The 27,016-nt window shown below is 39.3% G+C and overlaps 1 protein-coding gene across 6 annotated transcripts in view; it reads right to left on the bottom strand.

The window, feature by feature from the left end:
* Positions 1-27,016, bottom strand: part of LOC126092138 (dystrobrevin beta) — a 630,369-nt gene that overhangs the window by 74,131 nt on the left and 529,222 nt on the right. For 5 of the 6 annotated variants that reach the window (XM_049907600.1, XM_049907604.1, XM_049907603.1 and 2 more), the window contains 2 exons: positions 11,434-11,555; positions 2,102-2,294 (listed from right to left, as the gene is read on the bottom strand). In XM_049907600.1, the coding sequence (XP_049763557.1) occupies positions 2,102-2,294; positions 11,434-11,555 (315 nt within the window). The remainder of the gene's footprint in view (positions 1-2,101; positions 2,295-11,433; positions 11,556-27,016) is intronic. The other variant, XM_049907602.1, reaches the window with a different exon arrangement.

Here is a 27,016-nt window from a genome sequence, read left to right as displayed (position 1 = left end):
AACTCCCGGGGCCTTGTTTCGACTCAGATCTTTCAGTGCTCTGTCAAACTCTTCACGCAGTATCATATCTCCCATTTCATCTTCATCTACATCCTCTTCCATTTCCATAATATTGTCCTCAATTACATCGCCCTTGTATAGGCCCTCTACATACTCCTTCCACCTTTCTGCTTTCCCTTCTTTGCTTAGAACTGGGTTTCCATCTGAGCTCTTGATATTCATACAAATGGTTCTCTTTTCTCCAAAGGTCTCTCTAATTTTCCTGTAGGCAGTGTCTATCTTACCCCTAGTGAGACAAGCCTCTACAACTTTACATTTGTCCTCCAGCCATCCCTGCTTAGCCATTTTGCACTTCCCGTCGATCTCATTTTTGAGACGTTTGTATTCCTTTTTGCCTGCTTCATTTACTGCATTTTTATATTTTCTCCTTTCATCAATTAAATTCAATATTAGGATTTCTACTAGCCCTCATCCTTCTACCTACTTGATCCTCTGCTGCCTGCCTGCTGCTTCATTTCTTAGCCCCAATCCATATTCACCTACTATGTTTCCTTCTCTTCCTTTTCCTACTACCGAATTCCAGTCACCCTTCACTATCTATCCCTGTGCGGCGATCCAAATGGGGGACTATTTTACCTCCAGAATATTTTACCCAAGAGGACACCATCATCATTTAACCATACAGTAAAGCTGCATGCCCTCGGGAAAAATTACGGCTGTAGTTTCCCCTTGCTTTCAGCCGTTCGCAGTACCAGCACAGCAAGGCCGTTTTGGTTAGTGTTACAAAGCCATATCAGTCAATCATCCAGACTGTTGCCCCTGCAACTACTGAAAAGGCTGCTGCCCCTCTTCAGGAACCACGCAGTTGTCTGGCCTCTCAACAGATATCCCTCCATTGTGGTTGCACCCACGGTACGGCTATCTGTATCACTGAGGCATGCAAGCCTCCTCACCAACGGCAAGGTCCATGGTTCATGGGGGGGAGGAAACAACTATGCTTTTGATAATACTGCTACATTCCATCCTTGATTTTCTGTTGTTTCCTTATGTCTTCAGTGTGTCAGAAATATTTAAATAATACTAAAAATTTGTTTTGTTTGTGATTTATGTTGTTGAGAAATACAAAACACAGCCATATGCTGCAATTTCACAGTTCCCCCCTTCCCCGTTTTCCCACTCAGACAGTGTGGCGTGGCAGAGGGGGAAGGGTACACTCAGATGAGAGAGACTGGCATGCGTATACAAGCACTGCATGCAAGTAAAGTTCTTAGCTGTCCCTAGTTTAGACATTGGGGTCTTATTCCTTCTTTAGGCAATTATGCACACTATATGTCAACATAGAAATGCCCTGCCACACATGGAGAGAGACACCAGAACTTCCATCAAAGAATAAGAGGCACACTGTTTGCACTTTTGCCTGACATATCTCATATTGAAAATGACTTGACATAGAAGGCCACCAAATTGTTCATCTTGGTCCATCAACAACCACAAGTGATGTTTTTTGGACATGCACAGAAAACTCATGAAGGGAGATACTTCACAAATTATAACCTTATTTCATTTTTGCCATGGGGTTTAGAGGCTCTGACTGCAGCATGTATGGGCTTCACAGTATCCCATATTCTGAAAGTCTCATTCAGTTCTGTAATTCCAATCATTTGCAAATTGTCATGTGTAATATTCATTTTGATCACACATGCTACAGTTTTCACAAGCATTAACATATAACGGACCACAACTCAAACCTAGATTCCTGGGTTTTGTTAGAAGTCGTTTTCCAGTGTAATAATTATCCTCCTCTCAAATAAATCAGAATTTCAACATGTCCTTGCAGCCTCCCTCTTCTGATCTATCAACCAATCAGATTTAGACTATGTGGGAGCAAATATATGGCAAAATGACTGAAATGCAGTTGCATGAAAATAGTTTACAAAAGGAAAGGCATTGACTTCAACTTTTACAAAGTGAAAGAAGAATTTGTTTGGTATTTAATGCTGCACTTAACATTGCAACCATGCAACTGTTTCTTTTCTGTTCTTGAATAAATGATCAGCAGTAGTTTCCAAATATTCTAAAGAAATGAGTTGAAGATGCACACCTTCAGTAGTTTCATAAGACCCTCCAGTTGAACCATAAGTTGCCTACGTGAGTCCTGGAGCACACCAAGATGTGTTTCTAGTTCTTCCTTGCGCTGCCGTAGTGCCCTCAGCTCTGCCACGAGTGCGGGGTTCTCCTCACCCGCAGCACTATTTGAACTGCCACCACCAGCAGCCTCCAGTTCTTGCTGCCGCCTGCAAAAGTCACCACTCAGTATCAGTGAAAATCACATTGGTCTCTTCAGCAGTGACCCATTTATTTGTCTGGGTGTGATATGCAAACAGTAAAATGCAGGATAATCTGCATAATAACAGAGTAATAATTTGCAAGAGGGTTCTGCATTTCATACAATGAAGCAGTTCTTCCAAATAAAAACCACAGAGGCATTTCATGGGTACCATTTTATTCAATTACTTTGAGTCGCCGTATGTCACATTTTGTACCATGTCATAAGGTACGTTGTGCACAGCATACCTTATCAAGAAAACCATTAGTCCATTTGTAGATAACATACCTATGGAATTAGTATGAAAAGCATTATACCAACATTTCCTTCTCATCCCATATGATAGTCTCCCCTGATCCACAGTTCTGGGTGACTTTCCCAAAATCTACACACCTTCATAGACCTCTCCAGTCCTTTTCCTTCACCCTTCTTCCTTCCCCTTCAACCCTTCTGCCTGAAGAAGTAGCCACTGTCTCCAAAAGCTTTCCAATTACAACAGTCTTTTATGTGTGTGTTCTGCCACTGCTTGGTGAGTAGGTTTTTTATCTATTAAAAACATTATACCAAGTATTTCAAAATGAACATTGGAGTTTTAAAGCTTTGTAGCATTCATTACATTCAACCTGAAATTACAAATAATACATCAAATGAAAGAGAAACTCAAACAGTTTTGTTTGTGTACCAGTGTGCATACAAATGCACTGTTCCCTGCATCTTTCTTTAGAAAGCTCTAATAGCAAAGGTAGTACTACTGAATAGAAAGCTTTTGATGTTTGATAGTTTCCTAGGACTGAATCTGTTGTTACATTACAATGTACATTCCTTATAAAGTTACGTTGTAATCCTCCAGGCGATGATAATATCTGTAGATGGTAACATCAGTTTGAAGGCACCAGTTGTCTTTGCAAGGGGAAGAGTACAGGATGCCCACGGGTGAGTAAAGAACATGCTGAACGAGAGAGAGGGTCTTTTAATGTGTAGCGGAAGGGTAGCCGTGAATTAGTGATTCCAGTGACACCTGTGTGAAGACTTTTAAGGAGACACTTGCAACTTGTAAAACTGCAAACCATTGTGACTGCCCTCACACACGGAAATCCTATACAATCACTCCATTGCTTCAAAACAAAGAAGAAAAAGGATGGAAGGTAATGGTGTAATGACAGATCAACAATGGGATCATTAAAGACAAATTTCAGTGTGAATATCAAATTAGGAAGCATTGCAAAACTTAATGAAATTACAGGTGAACAAATATGTATACGAGTTATCCAGGATGTAAAAATATGAAGCACTGTAAATACTTCTGCAAGACTATATTTTATATGAACATAATAATTTTTCCTGTAGTCACTTTCAGAATCCATACAGGTTGTGAGACTAAACACAAGCCTTCTTTTTATTAGAAAAACATAGTAGTATTTTGAACATAACCAACCTTCATAAAAATTTTTTGTCACCAAAATATTTTTTTCAGATTTGAAAATAAGTGAAGATCTGATCTGCCACTCAATGATTAGTACACTAAATCATCCACCCCAACTACCGCTACACTTAGTGGAAAATTAGTATGCAGTGTAGCTCATCCATACAAGGTATATGACACAAGAAAGTATCTATTAATGTTTCCCTCATTGGCATTCTTGTTGCTTTTTTGACAGTAAACTTGCCTTTGCTTATTCAGAGATGTGGTGACCTAATCAAGTTTCATCAGCTATTACCATACAGTTCAGAACTTTTTTATTTGTTAACTCACAGCAGGCACATTAAGTATACGGAATCAATGCTGCTTATTAAATTCAATCTCACACTGTCATAAGTGAGATTTGGTGAAGTAATTATTGTCATGCAAGAAACAAATACAAACAATTGTATGTACATGTGTGGACACACACACACACACACACACACACACACACACACACACACACAAACAAACAAACAAACAAACAAACAAACAAGAAGCAGGTAACTCTACCCCACCTATGCAAGACAGCTTTTTGACAGCTGAATAGCACCAGTTAAGCTGCACTCTTGGCACAGATGCAAGACAAATGCAAAAGTAGAAAGTAATAAGAAGGGTAGGGAGAGAGAGACAGGAAAAAGGATAAAAATAGTGTGACACAGACAGATCAACAATGTACAATTGGATGTAGGATTGGGTGCTCCAGACCATATTGAGGACTGCAGAGGCGAGAGCTGCATGGAGGTTGGGCTACAGATCTACAAGCTGACAAAAGTGAAAATGAGCCATGATACAGGAGTCTAAACCTCCTCCACATATATTTTTTAGTTGTAAACATATTTTTTAGTTGTCTACACCATTTTAAACCCTGTCCCTCTCACACTCTCCCATTTTACCTGTATTCCTATGCAAACAACCCCCCCCCCCCCCTTCCCAAGAACCATGGCTTGCGTGCCTCAGCAATACAGATGGCCGTACCATAGGTGCAACCACAATGGAGGGGTATCTGTTGAGAGGCCAGACAAACATGTGGTTCCTGAAGAGGGGCAGCAGCCTTTTCAGTAGTTGCAGGGGCAACAATCTGGATGATTGACTGATCTGGCCTTGTAACACTAACCAAAACAGCCTTGCTGTGCTGGTACTGCGAATGGCTGAAAGCAAGGGGAAACTACAGCTGTAATTTTTCCCGAGAGCATGCAGCTTTACTGTATGGTTAAATGATGATGGCGTCCTCTTGGGTAAAATATTCTGGAGGTGAAATAGTCCCCCATTTGGATCTCCAGGTGGGGACTACTCAAGAGAACGTCGTTAACAGGAGAAAGAAAACTGGCATTTTACGAATTGGAGCGTGGAATGTCAGATCCCTTAATTGGGCAGAGAGGTTAGAAAATTTAGAAAGGGAAATGGATAGGTTAAAGTTAGATATAGTGGGAACTACTGAAGTTCGGTGGCAGGAGGAACAAGTCTTTTGGTCAGGTGAATACAGGGTGGTTGTTGTTGTTGTTCTTCTTCTTCTTCTTCTTCTTCTTCTTCTTCTGGTGGTCTTCAGTCCGGAGACTGGGTTGAGGTAGCTCTCCATGCTACTCTATCCTGTGCAAGCTTCTTCATCTCCCAGTACCTACTACAACTTACATCCTTCTGAATCTGCTTAGTGTATTCATCTCTTAATCTCTCTCTACGATTTTTACCCTCCACGTTGCCATCCAGTACTAAATTGGTGATCCCTTGATGCCTCAGAACATGTCCTACCAACCGATCCCTCCTTCTAGTCCAGTTTTGCCACAAACTTCTCTTCTCCCCAATCCTACTCAATACCTCCTCATTGCTTATGTGATCTACCCATCAAATCTTCAGCATTCTTCTGTAGCACCACATTTTGAAAGCTTCTGTTCTCTTCTTGTCTACACTATTTATCGTCCACGTTTCACTTCCATACATGGCTACACTCCATAAAAATACTTTCAGAAACGACTTCCTGACACTTAAATATTTACTCTATATTAACAAATGTCTCTTCTTCAGAAACGCTTTCCTTGCCATTGCCAGTCTACATTTTATATCCTCTCTACTTCGACCATAATCAGTTATTTTGCTCCCCAAATATCAAAATTCATTTACTACTTTAAGCATCTCATTTCCTAATCTAATTCCCGCAGCTTCACCCGATTTAATTCGACTACATTCCATTTTCCTCATTTTGCTTTTGTTGATGTTCATCTTATAACCTACTTTCAAGACACTGTCCATTCCGTTCACCTGCTCTTCCAGGTCCTTTGCTGTCTCTGACATAATTACAATATCATCGGCGAACCTCAAAGTTTTTATTTCTTCTCCATGGATTTTAATACCTACTCCGAATTTTTCTTTCGTTTCCTTCACTGCTTGCTCAATATAAAGAATGAATAACATTGGGGAGAAGCTACAACCCTGTCTCACTCCCTTCCCAACCACCACTTCCCTTTCGTGTCCCTCGACTCTTATAACCGCCATCTGGTTTCTGTACAAATTGTAAATAGAATTTCACTCCCTGTATTTTACCCCTGCCACCTTCAGAATTTGAAAGAGAGTATTCCAGTCAACATTGCCAAAAGCTTTCTTTAAGTCAACAAATGCTAGAAACGTAGGTTTGCCTTTCCTTAATCTAGCTTCTAAGATAAGTCGCAGGGTCAGTACTGCCTCACGTGTTCCAATATTTCTACCAAAACCAAACTGATCTTCCCCGAGGTCAGCTTCTACTAGTTTTTCCATTCGTCTGTAAAGAATTCACGTTAGTATTTTGCAGCCCTGACTTATTAAACTGATAGTTCGGTATTTTTCACATCTGTCAACACCTGCTTCTTTAGGATCAGAATTATTATATTCTTCTTTAAGTCTGAGGGTATTTCGCCTGTCACATATATCTTGCTCATCAGATGGTAGAGTTTTGTCAGGACTGGCTCTCCCAAGGCTGTCAGTAGTTCTAATGGAATGTTGTCTACTCCCGGAGCCTTGATTTGACTCCGGTCTTTCAGTGCTCTGTCAAACTCTTCATGCAGTATCATACCTCCCATTTCATCTTCATCTACATCCTCTTCCATTTCCGTAATATTGTCCTCCAGTACATCGCCCTTGTATAGACCCTCTATATACTCCTTCCACCTTTCTGCTTTCCCTTCTTTGGTTAGAACTGGGTTTTCATCTGAGCTCTTGATATTCATACAAATGGTTCTCTTTTCTCCAAAGGTCTCTCTAATTTCCCTGTAGGCAGTGTCTATCTTACCCCTAGTGAGAAAAGCCTCTATATCCTTACATTTGTCTTCTAGCCATCCCTGCTTAGCCATTTTGCACTTCCTGTTGATCTCATTTTTGAGACGTTTGTATTCCTTTCTGCCTGTTTCATTTATTGCATTTTTATATTTTCTCCTTTCATCAATTAAATTCAATATTTCTTCTGTTATCCAAGGATTTCTACTAGCCCTCTTCTTTTTACCTACTTGATCCTCTGCTGCCTTCACTACTTCATCTCTCAAAGCTACCCATTCTTCTTCTACTGTATTTCTTTCCCCCATTCCCTTATGCTCTCCCTGAAACTCTGTACAACCTCTGATTTAGTCAGTTTATCCAGGTCCCATCTCGTTAAATTCCCACCTTTTTGCAGTTTCTTCAGTTTTAATCTACAGTTCATAACCAATAGATTGTGGTCAGAGTCCACATCTGCCCCTGAAAATGTCTTACAATTTAAAACCTGGTTCCTAAATCTCTGTCTTACCATTATACAATCTATCTGATACCTTCTAGTGTCTCCAGGATTCTTCCATGTATTCGCAGTAGGTATTAAAATCCATGGAGAAGAAATAAAAACGTCGAGGTTCGCTGATGACATTGTAATTCTGTCAGAAACAGCAAAGGACTTGGAAGAGCAGTTGAACGGAATGGACAGTGTTTTGAAAGGAGGCTATGAGTTGAACATCAACAAAAGCAAAAGATGATAATGGAATGTAGTCGAATTAAGTCGGGTGATGCTGAGGGAATTAGATTAGGAAATGAGACACTTAAAGTAGTAAAGGAGTTTTGCTATCTGGGGAGCAAAATAATTGATGACGGTCGAAGTAGAGAGGATATAAAATGTAGACTGGCAAATGGCATGGAAAGCATTTCTGAAGAAGAGAAATTTCTTAACATCGAGTATAGATTTAAGTGTCAGGAAGTCGTTTCTGAAAGTGTTTGTATGGAGAGTAACCATGTATGGAAGTGAAATATGGACGATAAATAGTTTGGACAAGAAGAGAATAGAATAGAAGCTTTCGAAATGTGGTGCTACAGAAGAATGCTGAAAATTAGATGGGTAGATCACATAACTAATGAGGAGGTATTGAATAGAATTGGGGAGAAGAGGAGTTTGTGGCACAAGTTGACAAGAAGAAGGGACCGGTTCTTAGGACACATTCTGAGGCATCAAGGGATCATAAATTTAGCATTGAAGGGCAGTGTGGAGGATAAAAATCGTACAGGGAGACCAAGAGATGATTACACTAAGCAGATTCAGAAGGATGTAGGTTACAGTAAGTACTGGGAGATGATGAAGGTTGCACAAGATAGAGTAGCATGGAGAGCTGCATCAAACCAGTCTCAGGACTGAAGACCACAACAACAACAACAACAACAACAACAACATGCTACATAACAATAGCCCTGTCTGTCCCCAAATTCAAATCCTCTTCTCCAACTATCGCATCCTCTGCTTAATCCTTGCCCTTTTCTCAATTGCACCCTCCCCCCATCCCCCTTCCTCATATCTCTCTCTCTCTCTCTCTCTCTCTCTCTCTCTCTCTCTCTCTCTCTCTCTCTCTCACACACACACACACACACACACACACACACACACACACACACACACCAAAATAACCACTTGCCTGACCTTTTACATTGATCACTCCACATTTCTCTGTATGATGAGTGGTCATATTTTCTAATATGATTCTTTGTTTGTCTTCCATTTTTCTTAAACTTTTATATAGCTCTTAACAATTACCATCTTAAAAATCACTGGGGAAAGAACATAATAAGAATTATGAAATTATTTTTTATGACAGCTGAAACTGCCTTCTTACAATTAAGTATAATGTCTGTGTCCTATCACTTACCACATAAGTACATGGAACAGCAAAACTGAAACACAGATTGAGTATGTTTTTAAACCAATAATCACATGCCAAATAAGTATCAGTATCTCTTTTCTAAAATACAATTCTCTGAAATGTAAGAACTGTGGCAGATCTAATATTTTAAGCAGATGCAAAATATGATCATTCTGTCATGCTACAAAATATAGTGTAAAGCGTAATTCAATAAAAGGTGAAAAAAATATAGCAGATTTCACAAAACTTATCCATTGCTGCTCTGACTGTTAGTTCTACCAATGTAACACTACAACTGATACTTAGGAAATTGTGTACCACATATGAGGCAATTTAACCAAAATGCTGTTCTCATGGGAGTAAAAAGATCTGAAACTGGTTACTAGAAGCATCTGTTTAAAGGAAAGGTGAATAAATGGATGTACATGATGGCATGCTACAAAACTACATGTAATATCAATTCAAAGGAATATCTGCTACCTACCAAAATGTGAAAAAATGAAAAGTATTCATGGTATATTCCAAACATAAGACAATGTCAGCTACTTTTCCATCTACTTACATTTCTAGAAACAGCTAAACCAAGCATTTTAGTTAACTGGAAGAATGTATGTGATATTCCAATATAAAGTTTTTAAATCAGGAGGTTTACACCATGGATCAAGAGCTCAAAATACTATCAGAACTAAAATGATATAATCCACAAACTACTTTGTTCGATAGAGGGAAAATTAAAAAACAAACATTCCTGCAAGGTTAAAACTGTGTTTCAGACCAGGGCTTTAACTCAGTTTGCTGCCTTTAATAAGCAGAAAACTTCCAGTTATGTAGTCTGAACTCGTCTCTCAGAGTGGCTCACAGCTTCAGCCCAACACTACCTCTCTCCTCTTCTTCCTCCTATTTCCTCTGAAGCTCTCTTGTTAATCAAGTAGGGCCAGCACCCATGGTGAAAAAACAAAGGGTACCATGAAGAAAATGGTTTTATTGCAACATAAGGGAAGTTTTAAAGATGCAAATTGTTTTACATTAGTGGTTTGCAGATCTGAAAATTTCTGAGAGGATAAAACTGCCATCTGTTGCCAAAGTTCAATTACTCGAAATATCTAAGTTTTCCTTAAACTTAACCAGTGGAAATCATTGGAAGCAGTCACAATCAAAATATATCTACGAGTATACATGTGAAGTCATTTAAAGGACAATGACTGAACATAACTAGCTGCACAACACACATTCATTGCAAAGATAATATGGAAATGTAATTGTCCATGAAAGAAACAGCTTATAAAATTGGTTCTAGAGTACTTTATCGGTCTGGGACCTTTCCCAAATAGCATTAATAGAAGAGATAAAGCAGACCCTAACAAAAGCATGTTTCAGAATAGATTTGTTTGCTACACCCACAAGTGATTAGGGGATGCTCATCAAAACAGAGTATGAATTCTACAAGAGTAGTAGTGCATGAGTGGTAGGTTTACCACCACAATTTCAAGAACTAGCAATCCAAAAAGATTTAAACAATATTTTACATCCCTCTGCACATCATAAAATATCCAAAACAGGAAAATAGAAATTTAAGATACCAAGAGACTTACCAAATATTCTCCCCACACAACATGCCAACAGAACAGGAAAACAGAGAAATTTGTCAGTGATAACTGAAGTACCTAGTGTGACACACTGTATGGCATGGCAGTGTGTGGCACACGGATGTGGAGTTTGGAAGCTGGAACAGGGTGAAGCACAGGCAAGTTAAGGCTTTATGTCCACCCTCAAAGTGTACTCTAGTAACCTGGAGGAACTACGTCCCTGAAAGGAAGCACCTGTGCTTTAATTCTGTGCCTACATCATCAAATTTTATCATGTCAGAAATTTTCTGCCCACCAAATGTACTAGAAGAAAGAAAGAAATTTTCTTCTTGAAACAAATGAAGTGTCTTTTATTTACCTTCTGCACAGTCACCCCTACTTCATTAAAATGAAAGTAGAAAATGTCAGTCACTGCTCTGCAAATAAAATTAACTTATGTACTTCACAGGTCATACAAATGGAAGCAAATGATCTTAAACCTTCCATCACATTTTAATTATTCACATGCCTTTAGCAGATTTCAAACTGTGGGTGTCTGGTAAGCTGTTCTTGGAAGTGTGAGGTAGTGCAAACTGAACTTTTAAAGAACTGGTTAAAAAAATACTTTTATTAAATTTACTTGTATCTCACATAATGCATTTTGTCAAGCTGAAAATGATCTTCAATATGATTTCTCTGAATTAGGTTTTGTAGTTATATGCATAAATATCCAGTGAGACTTTCCAGTTTGTGGCAACATGTAAAAATAATTGTTATTTTTTTTTATTTCTTAGATATTTTATTATTTTAAAACTCATCAAAATAGTGCTCTCCACAAATTAAGTTTAAATTTTATATTTCCTTCTTAAATAACATCAACTTCCACATGGTATGAAGAGGAGGGGTAAGTTGGATGGTCATTCATGCAAACTAGCTACTGGACACAACATTGACAAGCAATACCTTAACCTTGCAATCTCGCGCATGATCTCGCGGTTCTTGGCTTCCAGCTGACTGATCAACTCTCTCTGTGCCTGTGATGTATCCAGACTCAAGCTACCTTCTGAAGTTGCTCGTCCTTGTTGCTATGGGAAAAATATTACACACTAATTAATCAAATTTTTATTTTCTCTTCCTATTGATTAGAATTTGTGACTCCAAGCAATACAAAGTGCAGCTGCACATAAATAGTAAGCAAATTGGATATCTGATGCGGTGATGAATCACCTGAAAAAAAAAAAAAAAAAAAAAAAAAAAAAAAAAAAAAAAAAAAAAAAAAAAAAAAATCACAATCAAGCATCAGGTCAGGGCATTCTGAAAAGTAATGCTTCCAAATTTTTTGTGAAAACTCTGAAAGCTTTTTAAATAAAATAGACTTTATTAACATTCTATATCTTTATTCTTCATGCCTACATATTTATTTCTCAACATAGTCACCACATTCCTCCCAACAAGAGAGCAATTTGTTGCTACTGTCACTGCAGAATGTTTGAATTTGTTAATGGAGCCACAACCTCACCTCTGCTTGCACTGCTTCACTATCACATGAAGTCCTCGGAGGTGTTCTGTAAGTTTTAGTAACAGATGAAAATTAGATGTTACCAAGTCAGCATTTACAGAGGATGATTGATGACAGTGGCAGACTGCTGAAGATGTTGCAGCACTTGCGTGTGTTCTGGCATTGTCATGCTTCATGTGTGGACCAACTTCTCAAATTTATTTATTCACTTTTTATTGCCATTTATTGGCTTTTGGTCCATGAACATCCAACCACCTCAGTTATGGATAAATGATATGATGGCATACTGTAGACGATTTTCTCATCAGTTACAATGATACAAATGTAAATATAACACAATACCCAATCCTTGAGAGGAGAAAATCTCCAACTCAGCCAGGAAATTACTGAATCTATGCTTTCAGTTATCTTATGGTCTTGCAGTACCCTGGCATAGTTATTTTACACACCAGCATGTTACATGTGATGATCCAGATCCCTGTGGTGACAGAAGATTGCAACTCATTTCAGTGAAGTGGGAAAGTTAACTGAGTAATTATGCATGAAATATAATACATCAACTGATTTTGTGAACAAATTAAAAATTTGGAGTCATTACCTTTCAGCAAGCCTTTGTATTTTAAATTTATCACTTTACAATAAAGCATTCAGCCAATGACCTTTGTCAACAGTACACACACACACACACACACACACACACACACACACACACACACAAAACTCCAGTCTCAGGCAACTGAAACCACACTGTGAGCAGCAGCTCCAGTGGATGATGGGAGTGATGACTGGGTGGGGGAAAGGAGGAGCCTGCGGCGGGGAGGGTGAGGGATAGTATGGTGGGGATGATGGACAGTGAAGTGCTGTTTGTTGGGTGGCAGGCAGGGGAGTAGTGGCCGGGGAGGGGGGGGGGGGGTGGTGAGCGGAAAAGGGGAGAAATAGAAAGAAGAAATACAAAAATAAAAAGAGACTGGGTGTGGTGGTGGAATGATGGCTGTATAGTGTTGGAATGGAGCAGGGAAGGGGCCTGGATTGGTGATGACAGTGACTAACGTCGGTTGAGGCCAGGAGGGTTACGGGAATGAAGGATATGTTGCAGGGAAAGTTCCCACCTGTACAATTCAGAAAAGCTGGTGTTGGTGGGAACGATCCATATGGCACAGGCTGTTACGCAGTCATTGAAATGAAGGATATCATGTTTGGCAGCGTGTTTAGCAACAGGTTGGTTCACTTTTTTCTTGGCCACAGTTTGTCGGTGGCCATCCATATGGACAGACAGCTTGTTGGTTGTCATGCCTACATAGAATGCAGCACAGTGGTTGCAGCTTAGCTTGTAGACCACATGACTGGTTTCACAAGTAGCCCTGCCTCTGATGGGATACTTGATGTTAGTGACCGGACTGGAGTAGGTGGTGGTGGGAGGATGTACGAGACAGGTCTTGCACCTAGGTCTGTCACATGGGTATTATGTAAGGGATTGGGAGCAAGGGTTGTGTAAGGATGGACGAATATATTGTGTAGGTTTGGTGGATGACGGAATACCACTGTGGGAGGGGTGAGAAGGATTGTGGGCAGGGCATTTCTCATTTCAGGGCATGACAAGAGGTAATCGGAACCCTGACGGAGAATACAATTCAGTTGCTCTAGTCCTGGGTGGTACTGAGTTACAAGGGGAGTGCTCCTCTGTGGCCAAACAGTGGGGCTTTGGGAGGTGATGAGAGACTGGAAAGATAAGGCCTGTGCTGCATTCTATGTAGGTATGACAATCAACAAGCTGTCTGTCTGCATGAATGGCCACCGACAAACTGTGGCCAAGAAACAAGTGGACCACCCTGTTGCTGAACATGCTGCCAACTACTGCACTGTATTTAAAAAGTTATGAAAAAGTCCAGAAGTATGTGCATTATGTCTGAGATTAGCACATCTGATAATAAAATTAAAACAATTTGGAATATTGTTAAAAGGGAAACAGGGCAACCGAGAGTACAGAAAGACTGTATTGCTATCAAACTCAATGGAAAGTTTGTTAACAAGAAGTAAGAAGTAGAAAACAATTTTAATAATCTTTTTAAGTGTTGTAGAGAAAATAGGATCCAGGTATTCATTAAAAAATTCAAGGCAGTATATGGAAGAGGCAGTACCTATGCAATCTGATTAATTGAAATTCAATGCAGCCCTCCTGCTGAAATTAGGAAAATAATAAACTCACTCAAAACTAAAAGGTCACATGGAATTGATCTCATTTCCAACAGAGCACTAAAAGCTTGTTCCCAACAAATAAGTAGGTTTCTCAGCCACATACATAGTAGCTCACTGAAACAGGGCATTTTTGCAGACAGACTGAAATATGTTAATGTTAAACCATTGCATAAAAAAGGGGATAGATCTGATGCTAACAAATACCTACCATTCTCACTTCTGACAGCCTCATCTAAAATTCTTGAAAAAGTAATGTATTCAAGAGTAGCATCACATATTTGTAAAAATGAAGTATTAATAAAATGTCAGTTTGGTTTTCAGAAATGTTTTCAACAGAAAATGCTGTATACAGTTTCACTGACCAAATATTAAATGCATTGAATAACCAAACATCACCCATTGGGATATTTTGTGATCTCTCAAAGGCTTTTGATTGTGTGAATCATAAAATTCTTCTCGATAAGCTTAAGTATTGTGGTACGAGTGGAACAGTGCACAAATGATTTAATTCATACTTAACTGGAAGAATGCATAAGTCTGAAATTAACAGTACAGATAGTCTGCAAAAATTAGGCGAGTCCTTAACTGGGGAGGTATCAAGAATGATGTGCCACAGGGTTCAGTCTTGTGTCCCTTATCATTCTTAATATATATTAACGACTTGCCACTCTATTTTCATAAAGATGCAAACCTAGTTCATTTTGCTGCTGATACTAGTAATCACACCCAGTAAGCAAAAATCAGCTGAGGTAATTGTACATAATGTCTTTCAGGAAATTATTAAGTGGTTCTCTGCAAATGGTCTCTCACTAAATTTTGAGGAAACACAGTTTATACGATTCTATACAGTAAATGGCTTAACACATTTATAAATATAGTCTATGAACAGAAGTCTGTTGCTAAGGCAGAATACTCGAAATTTCTGGATGTGTGCAGTGATGAGAAATTGAACTGGAAGAAACACGTCGATGATCTGCTGAAACGGTTAGGTCCAGCTACTTATGCTATTAGGGTTATTGCAAATTTTGGTGATAAACATATCAGTAAAATTAGCCTACTATGCCTATTTTCATTCACTGCTTTCATATGACGACATATTTTGGGGCAATTCATCATTAAGAGAGAAAGTATTCATTGTACAAAAGCGTATAATCAGAACAGTAGCTAGAGTCCACCAAAGATCACCTTGCAGACATTTATTTAAGGAACTCGGGATATTCACAGTACCTTTGCAATACATATATTCACCTATGAAATTTGTAATTAATAACACATCCCAATTCATAAATAACAGCAAAACACATAACTACAACACTAGAGGAAAGGGGTGAATTATGCTGCCACAAAAATCTTTGGTCATTTGCCAAAGAGTATTAAAAGTCTGACAGATAGCCAACCAACATTTAAAAGCAAATAAAAAGAATTTCTGAATGACAACTCCTTCTACTCAATAGATGAATTGTTAGATATGAAGTAGTAACTGTAAAATAAAAAATGAAAAACAAAAAAATAATTATTTTGTGTAAAGAAAACTTATGTTAAAGTGACACATCCACATCATTACGAAATGTGATATTTACGATCTATGGAACAAGGATTAATGTATGTGTGTATGTATGTATATGTGCAACAGTTTTCCAAATATGGATCTGCATAAGGGGCTCTCTACTGGATGTTCTAGGTGTAACACCAAATGTAATTACTACAGCAATCTTCTATATACTGAAAAAGTGTTGTTTATGTAAGTCAATTTCCTCAAAAAATGATTCCCTCAGCCAATCAGTGAACAGAGATACAATGAATAAATTAAGTTCTTTGTTTTTAATTACTTATGACTGTAATCATGCACAAACTGAAGTTGCAATTCTTTTTAATTTTTTTTTATTCCAGTCTTTGATCACAGTATTAAGTCCTCCGACAATGACCAGTTTCAATTAGTAATGACCATCTTCAGATCTGTTCTCCACCATGTCCTACTGTGATAAAGCCATAATGGCAGATCTTAAGATGGTCATTACTTACTGAAACCGGTAATCACTGAATGACTTAATATTGTGACCAAAGACTGGCACAAAAAAAACCATTTGACAGTACCTGGGTCACTGTTTATATTCACAACTATGTCACAGCGTGTGAAACTGAAGTTGCATCTATATGATGACTTTTTTCTGTTCATGTGCATGTGTTCCATGTTTCCTACAGCATGTGCATAACTTGATTAAAATGGAAGGTATGCATTATAGAGATTTCGTTCCTAGGTTTGGTGAGAATCTTTTGTGCTGTCTAAAAGGCAGCAGCTGGTGCTCATGTGTGTTGAGTGTTGTTATGTTGTGATTATGCTTTAAGACCATTTATGTGCAATGATGTCTCTTGACTCCAAAGAGAGCATGCTGAAATTTATATGTGGTTACAGGCAAGGAGAGGTCATATGGAACTCCTCTTTCAGAGATTATTTGGATAAAATTTTGACTTGCGATGCCCTGAGCATCAAGTATGGCTTGACTTGGCTTGTACTAAAATGAATAAAGAGTCTCTAGTCATAGCAATGTAAAGAATAAGATAAATTTCAAAGTAGATAAAAAGAAAAAGCAGCCTATAAATCTATGAAATGTGCATGTGAAAACTGAGGACAAATATTAATGTTTCAGCAGCTTAACAGTAGAATGGTAGAGGAGCCTGACATTGAACAACTTAAAAAGATTGTATAAGTGCAGTTCCTCAACAAACTACTAGAAATTAAGGACACTGAGGAATTTGGAAACACATCCTCTGTTGTACTACGTTCTGTGGTCTACGATATTCCTGGAATCGTCAGATCTGAGGTTATTAACAAATGTATTTTTACAAGCTGCAATATATATATTTTACAGGACAAGTGACTGACTCGATTCATGTATCTTATTACAGCTTTTCTCAGCCATGGAACAAATAGAAAGTAAAGAAAAATAATTTTTTAGAATGCTCTTCACTGCGATGTATCTCACTGGATTTGAAAAGCCCAATGAAATGTTTACATACTCTTGAGACAGTTATTATTTCTCATATTTTGGTGTACCATTCCACTCAGAACACGGGCATGTCATCGGCAATCACATGTCACACACAAGCTGTGGTCTTCAGTAACTGATCGCTCATAGTGGATTGCAAAGGGACTGACCCTTGGTACAAGCTTTTTAGTAGTTTTGTTGTGCGTAGAGATATTCCTCTTCTGTTCAGTATCTTTTATAGATTTTCTCTATTTGCTTTATTGAAAACTTTCACATAGTGCAGGAATATTAAACACGTCTTTCTACTGAAATCTGTGTTTCTCAATGATTTGTCTAATAATGAACACCAGGTACCACTGTAGCTAATTTCCAGTCCTCTGTAATTTTCTTATTTCTCTGGCATCAGTTCATGTAATTAAAAAATCTGGATTTCTCTGTGCAACACGCATATTTAAACAATTCTGTGTTGATTCCATCACTGTGTGGTGTTTTTCTATTTTTCATTTTACACACTGCATCTTCCAGTTCTTTCATTTCTATTCTATCTATTGTTCTCTCTTCCTCTCCTTCATACATATCATTTTCATCCAGATCTTTATTTATGTTGTTTTATTTGCATGATATGCAATAATGAAATTAAATAGTACTGAAAATGATTCGAAAGAATATTTGAATTTATCCAATGGTATTTGGAATAACAGAATTGACTAGGAACTAACAGCAATGATACTTGCTATGCTACCACTGGTAGTAATAACAACAACAATGATAGCAGATGAAACTAAAAGGTATTTATGGGTGTAAAAAGTGAGCTTTTATGGCACAGTGAGACCTAAAGGAGATAAATTCAAATGTAATGCTGCAGCTAGATGTTTCGGGGAATGAGGAATGTATGGTAAGGTACTTAATTACAAAAGGGTAATTGGTGCATTTGGAACACAGGCTGACAGCATTATTCTTTAAATAATATGTTATTAATTATCTACTGATGCTGGATGTCCTACATGGATACTCTGCAAATCACATTTAAGTGCCTGGCAGAGTTAGTTTTCTGTTGTAGTGAGGGAGACCATCCCATAGTTGGGTTCCTGGTACTGAAAAGGACTTATAGAAATTGTTTGGGTGGTAATGCTTGAAAGGCAGGTTTTCACTCTGATGGGAATGAGTGTTTCTGCTGTGTTGTCAAGGCAAGTTCCTTCAGGTCTAGGGAAGATATGAGCTGTAGTTAACATGAGCATTAGTAGGTCAATAATAAGCTTGATCTTTTGAACTGTGATGCTGTCCTGTACAGTAGATGCTGATTTGATATCTGCGCTGGATGTTTCAACAGCATTGTCAGATTACGAGAGAAATTTTTTTGTCAGTAGTGTCATTTACCTCTGTGAAACAAGTAATAAGTCTGCATTTATTTATGGTTCAATGACGGTTCTCACTAAAGCAAAGTGCTCATTTAGTTCCTCAACTGGGACAATGAGATCAAGCTGCAGATTGTACTTTGCCTATACTTAGATCTCACAGATTTTTCCATACATGTCTGATCTGCGTGTCTTAGATGAATGTATTGGCAAGACTGTGTTCTTATTTCTCTCAGATCAATTGCCTCTGCTCCCTTTCAGCTTGTAATCAATTTGATTTTCAGGAGTACATGGTTATTTTTTAGTCTGATGTGCAGCATCTCTGGGAGAGCATATTTATCATATAGATGAGTTAGTTTGTTCATAAATACATGAAGTTTGTCTTTTATGTCCAGGGATGGACTGTAAGGCATCTCTAAAATTCTTTCTTTTGCCCCCACTGCAAGTACAGATAATTCGATGTACATAGAGTCTCTGTATGTTGTCAGTTGCTGCTTATCTCTTTGATATTTTAGTGAGTACATTGTGAAAATGATGATGTGGGCAGATACTACAGGTTCACATCTTTGTGCAGTACAAACTAATCTGTGGATTTTGTTGCAAATCCATGTATGAAAAGTGTGGCTGTTTGCTGTGTTACAAGTGGGTGCAAACAGAAGTAGCATCAAATTTGAATAAGAAAGTAAGTGCTTAAATTTCACAGTGAAGAGACAAAGAATTAATGACAATATCACCAGCATTAATTGTATGATACTATGGTCCTTGTAACACTAACCAAAGTGGCTTTGCTGTGCTGGTACTGCGAACGGTTGAAAGCAAGGGGAAACTAAAGCCATAATTTTTCCTGAGGGCATGCAGCTTTACTGTATGGTTAAATGATGGCGTCCTCTTGGGTAAAATATTCCGGAGGTAGAATAGTCCTCCTTTCAGATCTCTGGGCAGGGACTACTCAGGAGAACATCATTATCAGGAGAAAGAAAACTGGCATTCTACGGATCGGAGCATTAGAATGTCAGATCCCTTAATCAGGCAGGTAGGTTAGAAAATTTAAAAAGGGAAATGGATAGGTTAAAGTTAGATATAGCGGGAATTAGTGAAGTTTGGTGGCAGGAGGAACAAGACTTCTGGTCAGGTGAATACAGGGTCATAAATACAAAATCAAATAGGGTTATTCAAATAGTGAAAGGAGACAAAAATTTAATAGTCATGGGTGACTGGAATTCGACAGTAGCAAAAGGAAGAGAATGAATTGTAGTAGGTGAATATGGAATGGGGTTAAGAAATGTAAGAGGAAGCCGCCTGGTAGAATTTTGCACAGAGCATAACTTAATCACAGCTAACACTTGGTTCACGAATCATGAAAGAAGGCTGTATACATGGAAGAGGCCTGGAAATACTGGGAGATTTCAGATAGATTATCTAATGGTAAGACAGAGATTTAGGAACCAGGTTTTAAATTATAAGACATTTCCAGGGGCAGATGTGGACCCTGACCACAATCTATTGGTTATGAACTGTAGATTAAAACTGAAGAAACTGTAAAAAGGTGGAAATTAAATGAGATGGGACCTGGATACACCAACGGAACCAATGGTTGTAGAGTATTTTGGGGAGAGCATTAGGGAAGGACTGAAAGGAATGGGGGAAATAAATACAGTAGAATAAGAATGCGTAGCTCTGAGGATGAAATAGTGAATGCAGCAGAGGATCAAGTAGATAAAAAGACAAGAGCTAGTATAAATCACTGGGTAACAGAAGATATATTGAATTTAATTGATGAAAGGAGAACATGTAAAAACGTAATAATGAAGCAAGCAAAAAGGAATACAAATGTCTCAAAAATGAGATCGACAGGAAGTGCAAATTGGCTAAGCAGGGATGGCTAGAGGACAAATGGAAGGACGTAGAGGCATATCTCACCAAGGGTAAGATAGATACTGCCTACAGGAAAATTAGAGAGATCTTTGGAGAAAAGAGAACCATTTGTACGAATATCAAGAGCTCAGATGAAAACACAGTTCTAACCAAAGAAGGGAAAGCAGAAAGGTGGAAGGAGTATGTGGAAGGAGTATATAGAGGGTCTATACAAGAGTACTTGAAGACAATATTCTGCAAATGGAAGAAGATGTAGATGAAGATGAAATGGGAGATATGATACTGTATGAAGAGTTTGACAGAGCACTGAAAGACCTAAGTCAAAACAAGGCCCCGGGAGTAGATAACATTCCATTAGAACTACTGACAGCCTTGGGAGAGCCAGCCATGACAAAACTCTACCATCTGGCAAGCAAGATGTATGAGGCAGACAAAGTACCCTCAGACTTCAAGAAGAATATATAATTCCAATCCCAAAGAAAGCAAGTGTTGACAGATGTGAAAGTTACCAAACTATGAGTTTAATAAGTCACACATGCAAAATACTAACACGAATTCTTTACAGACAAATGCAAAAACTGGTAGAGACCGACCTTGGGTAACATCAGTTTGGATTCCGCAGAAATGTTGTAACACGTGAGGCAATACTGACCCCAAGGCTTATCTTAGAAAACAGATTAAGGAAAGGCAAAGCTACGTTTATTGTCTGGAATACTCTCTTTCAAATTCTGAAGGTGGCAGGGGTAAAATACAGGGAGCAAAAGGCTATTTACAATTTGTACAGAAACCAGATGGCAGTTACAAGAGTCGAGGGGCATGAAAGGGAAGCAATGGTTGGGAAGGGAGTGAGACAGTGTTGTAGCCTATCCCTGACATTATTCAATCTGTATATTGAGCAAGCAGTAAAGGAAACAAGAGAAAAATTCGGAGTAGGACTTAAAATCCATGGAGAGGAAATAAAAACTTTGAGGTTTGCCGATGACATTGTAATCCTGTCAGAGACAGCAAAGGACATGGAACAGCAGCTGAACAGAATGGATAGTGTCTTGAAAGGAGGATATAAGATAACATCAACAAAAGCAAAACGAGGATAATGGAATTTAGTTGAATTAAATCGGGTGATGCTGTGGGAATTAGATTAGGAAATGAGATGCTTAAAGTAGTAAAGGAGTTTTGTTATTTGGGGAGCAAACTAAGTGACGATGGTCAAAGTAGAGAGGATATAAAATGTAGACTGTCAATGGCATGGAAAGCATTTCCGAAGAAGAGAAATTTGTTAACATCGAGTATAGATTTAAGTGTCAGGAAGTCGTTTCTGAAAGTGTTTGTATGGAGTGTAACCATGTATGGAAGTGAAACATGGATGATAAATAGTTTGGACAAGAAGAGAACAGAAGCTTTTGAAATGTGCTGCTACAGAAGATTGCTGAAGATTAGATGGGTAGATCACATAACTAAGGAGGAGGTATCAAATAGAATTGGGGAGGAGTTTGTGGCACAACTTGACAAGAAGAATGGACCAGTTGGTAGGACATATTCTGAGGCATCAAGGGATCACCAATTTTGTATTGGAGGGCAGCATGGAGGGTAAAAATCGTAGAGGGAGACCAAGAGATGAATACACTAAACAGATTTAGATAGATGTAGGTTGCAGTAGGTACTGGGAGATGAAGAAGTTTGCACAGGATAGAGTAGCATGGAGAGCTGCATCAAACCAGTCTCTGGACTGAAGATCACAACAACAACATGTTGAGTCGAATCTCGAAAGGGCAGTTTGGAAAGAGGCCATCCTGCCTACTTCCAGAGGTCCACAAAGGACACAAGTTATGGACCAAGGGATTTGATAGCCACAAACATATATTCAACTTATTTGTCTTCTTACTGTTGGATGTCTGTAGCATGGTCATAAGTATGCTATTTCTCCACCACTTCTGTGGTGTCTTATGACAATGTGGCCTACATTTTTAGAGACAGATATCCAATAGAAGTATACATGTATGCAATGTTGAAATATATGGCAAAGTTTAATGATATTAGTTGGAAGTGACTGAACATTACATGTGCAACAGGGAGTACTGTGTGTGTGTGTGTGTGTGTGTGTGTGTGTGTGTGTGTGTAGTTGTACAAAGCACAAGGATATTGCTGGCAGGTATGATGCCTAGCTGTGGCTGAATGCCCAGCTGCCCAGGCATGAGGAATGCACTGAAAGGATGTGGGAGATGGAAGTAGGAGAGAAGAGAGGAGCTGGTAGGAATGGAAGGGCAATGGTGCGCCCAAGGTCAGCTTGTTCTTCAGCAGTCATGTGATGTGGAATGTAGAGGCAGGAAAATGAGTCTCAATAAGAACAAAAATAATGTGCATACATAAAAGTAGCATAAGCAAATTAATATGAATGGCAACAGGAAGTATTATTAATGTTAGTTATGACAATAACAATTAACACCGACGATATGATACAGTTGCTAAATAGTGTATGGAAGTATGACTAAATTAACATAATAATTGCTAATGTAAATAAAAAGTAATGATATGAGACATGAAATCAGTTAATCAATAAATACTTAAGTACATTGTGGCCAACTATGTTACACTACTGGCCATTAAAATTGCTACAGCACGAAGATGACGTGCTACCGATGCGAAATTTAATTGACAGGAAGAAAATGCTGTGATACGCAAATGATTAGCTTTTCAGACCATTCACACAAGGTTGGCGCCAGTGGCGACACCTACAACGTGCTGACATGAGGAAAGTTTCCAACCGATATCTCATACACAAACAGCAGTTGACCAGCGTTGCCTGGTGAAATGTCGTTGTGATGCCTCGTGTAAGGAGAAGAAAAGTGTACCATCATGTTTCCGAGTTTGATAAAGGTCGGATTGTAGCCTATCGCGATTGCGGTTTATTGTATCGTGACACTGCTGCTCGCGTTGGTCGAGATCCAATGACTGTTAGCAGAATATGGAATCGGTGGCTTCAGGAGGGTAATACAGAACGCTGTGCTGAATCGCAACGGCCTCATATCACTAGCTGCTGAGATGACAGGCATCTTATCCGCATGGCTGTAACGGATCATGCAGCCACGTCTCGATCCCTGAGTCAACAGATGGGGATGTTTGCAAGACAACAACCATCTGCACAAACAGTTCTACAACATTTGCAGCAGCATAGACTATCTGCTCGGAGACAATGGCTGCAGTTACCCTTGATGCTGCATCACGGACAGGAGCGCCTGCGATGGTGTACTCAACGGCGAACCTGGGTGCACGAATGGCAAAACGTCATTTTTCAGATGAATCCAGTTTCTGTTTACAGCACCATGATAGTCACATCCGTGTTTGGCGACATCGCGGTGAACGCAAATTGGAAGCGTGTATTCGTCATCGCCATACTGGCGTATCACCCAGTGTGATGGTATGGGGTGCTACTGATTACATGTCTCAGTCACCTCTTGTTCGCATTGACGGTACTTTGAACAATGGACGTTACATTTCAGATGTGTTATGACCCGTAGCTCTACCCTTCATTCGATCCCTGCGAAACCCTACATTTCAGCAGGATAATGCATGAGCGCATGTTGCAGGTCCTGTACGGGCCTTTCTGGATACAATGATTGGCTGCTGCCCTGGCCAGCACATTCTCCAGATTTCTCACCAACTGAAAACGTCTGGTCAATGGTGGCCGAGCAACTGGCTCGTCACAATATGCCAGTCACTACTCTTGATGAACTGTGGTATCGTGTTGAAGCTGCATGGGCAGCTGTACCTGTACACGTCATCCTAGCTCTGTTTTACTAAATGCCCAGGCATATCAAGGCCGTTATTATGGCCAGAGGTGGTTGTTCTGGGTACTGATTTCTCAGGATCTATGCACCCAAACTGCGTGAAAATGAAATCACATGTCAGTTCTAGTATAATATATTTGTCGAATGAATACCCGTTTATCATCTGAATTTCTTCTTGGTGTAGCAATTTTAATGGACAGTAATGTATAAAGTAACAATACAGAGACACTAGTAGAACCAGTGGCTGCATGAGTTGACAAGTTCTTAGCTCCTAAAGTCTAGGTTTTCAAGTTCATTTGCACTGTTAACTGATCATTTCTCTTTCTTTTATCCCTGCCAAGATCCTGCCATCACTTGCCCACATGATGTATAGCACAAATTTGGATATCACACTGTTCAGAAACTTTTATCTTCCAAAAGTTAGATCCTCACATATTGTCAAACTTGTATTTGCAGGTTTCCTCTTTACTATGAAGGTTTCAGACCTTTTACTATGTGACAAAGTTCCTAACTGAGTCTAGGTTTTGCAGATCACAATGACCTACACTCCACTCTATAAATTATGCTTATAAAATGCATTGCATGTACATTTATTGTAATTTTAATTTTTTTTCTATTTAAAAGGTCTATCTTAAGAGAAATATTTTAATTTTTTCCAATGTACTTTATAGTGCTGCATGATAGTATGTCAACCACACCACCTTCATCTAGAAGAAATTTAAGCAATATATGGTACCATTTTACCAAAATGGAAAAAAAGGAAAGTGCCATTACTGTCAGCAGATACTTTCCTCATCTTCTGGGTCCTGGCCAAACCTGAGGATGCATCTCAAATTGAAGCATTCAGCAGTTCCTCTGGAATGGTGTGGGTCAGGAAGCCGATCGAGATTGCCATCGGTTGATGAAGAAACTTCAGAAATCATTTCTCATGAACCATTTTCACTGATACGTACTTCCTTCTCAAATGAAGGAATCTCCCGCACATACAAAGTCAAATTGAATCTTAAACTATTTCCAGCCCATCACTTAATTAGAAAGCTGCAACCACCCCATTTGTTATGATTGGACTTCTATTAATAACTAATTTTTCCATTTTAAATCTAGCTATCCACAATTTTTGATCCACTGGCTGCAATGGTATATTTAGTCTTCCTGGAAAGATCAGAATCCAAACTTTACAGTAAAATGTTTTAATTTTCCTAAAATTAATTAACTTAAGAGCATTACTATTGAAGACTGCAGCCAACAAAAATTGCTGGTGCTTTTTCTTACCTTACACCTGTTTGATTCCCAGGATGTCACTATACTCTTGTTGCTCTAATTTTCCTGCATTGGATGATACCCTTCATTAATTAACTGATTAAGCTACTAATTAAGAATGTGCACAACCCAAAGTTTGGTACAGATTTATTGATGACATCTTCATGATCTGGACTCACAGTAAAGAACAACTCCAGAATTTCCTCTCCAACCTCAACTCCTTTGGTTCCATCAGATTCAACTGGTCCTACTCCGAATCCCATGCCACTTTCCTTGATGTTGACCTCCACCTGTCCAATGGCCAGCTTCACACGTCCGTCCACATCAAACCCACCAACAAGCAACAGTACCACCATTATGACAGCTGCCACCCATTCCACATCAAACGGTCCCTTCCCCACAGCCTAGGCTTCGTGGCAAACGAATCTGCTCCAGTCCGGAATCCCTGAACCATTACTCCAACAACCTGAAAACAGCTTTCGCATCCTGCAGCTACCCTACCAATCTGGTAAAGAAGCAAGTAACCAGAGCCATTTCCTCATCTCCTCAAACCCAGAACCTCCCACAGAAGAACTCCAAAAGTGCCCCACTTGTGACAGGATACTTTCCGAGACTGGATCAGACTCTGAATGTGGCTCTCCAGCAGGGATACGACTTCCTCAAATCCTGCCCTGAAATGAGATCCATCCTTCATGAAATCCTCCCCACTCCACCAAGAGTGTCTTTCCGCCGTCCACCTAACCTTCGTAATCTCTTAGTTCATCCCTATGAAATCCCCAAACCACCTTCCCTGCCCTCTGGCTCCTACCCTTGTAACCGCCCCCGCTGTAAAACCTGTCCCATGCACCCTCCCACCACCACCACCACCACCTACGCCAGTCCTGTAACCCGGAAGGTGTACATGATCAAAGGCAGCGCCTCGTGTGAAAGCACCCACGTGATCTACCAAGTGACCTGCCTACACTGTGATGCATTCTATGTGGGAATTACCAGCAACAAACTGTCCATTCGCATGAATGGACACAGGCAGACAGTGTTTGTTGGTAATGAGGATCACCCTGTGGCTAAACATGCCTTGGTGCACGGCCAGCACATCTTGGCACAGTGTTACACCGTCCAGGTTATCTGGATACTTCCCACTAACACCAACCTGTCTCAGAACTCCGGAGATGAGAACTTGCTCTTCAATATATCCTCTCTTCCCATTATCCACTAGGCCTCAATCTCCGCTAATTTCAAGTTGCCGCCACTCATACCTCACCTGTCATTCAACAACCTTGACTGACATCTCTGCCCAAACTCTTTGCCTCTGTATATGTCTGCTTGTGTCTGTATACGTGTGGATGGATATGTGTGTGTGTGCGCGCGAGTGTATACCTGTCTTTTTTCCCCCTAAGGTAAGTCCTTCCGCTCCCGGGATTGGAATGACTCCTTACCCTCTCCCTTAAAACCCAAAACCTTTCGTCTTTCCCTCTCCTTCCCTCTTTCCTGACAAGGCAACCGTTGGTTGCGAAATCTAGAATTTTGTGTGTGTGTGTGTATAAAGATGATGAGACTTACCAAACAAAA

Source organism: Schistocerca cancellata, chromosome 7, assembly GCF_023864275.1.
Source record: "Schistocerca cancellata isolate TAMUIC-IGC-003103 chromosome 7, iqSchCanc2.1, whole genome shotgun sequence".
NCBI classification, from domain to species: Eukaryota; Metazoa; Arthropoda; class Insecta; order Orthoptera; family Acrididae; genus Schistocerca; species Schistocerca cancellata.
This window is presented reverse-complemented; position numbering and strand designations above follow the sequence as displayed.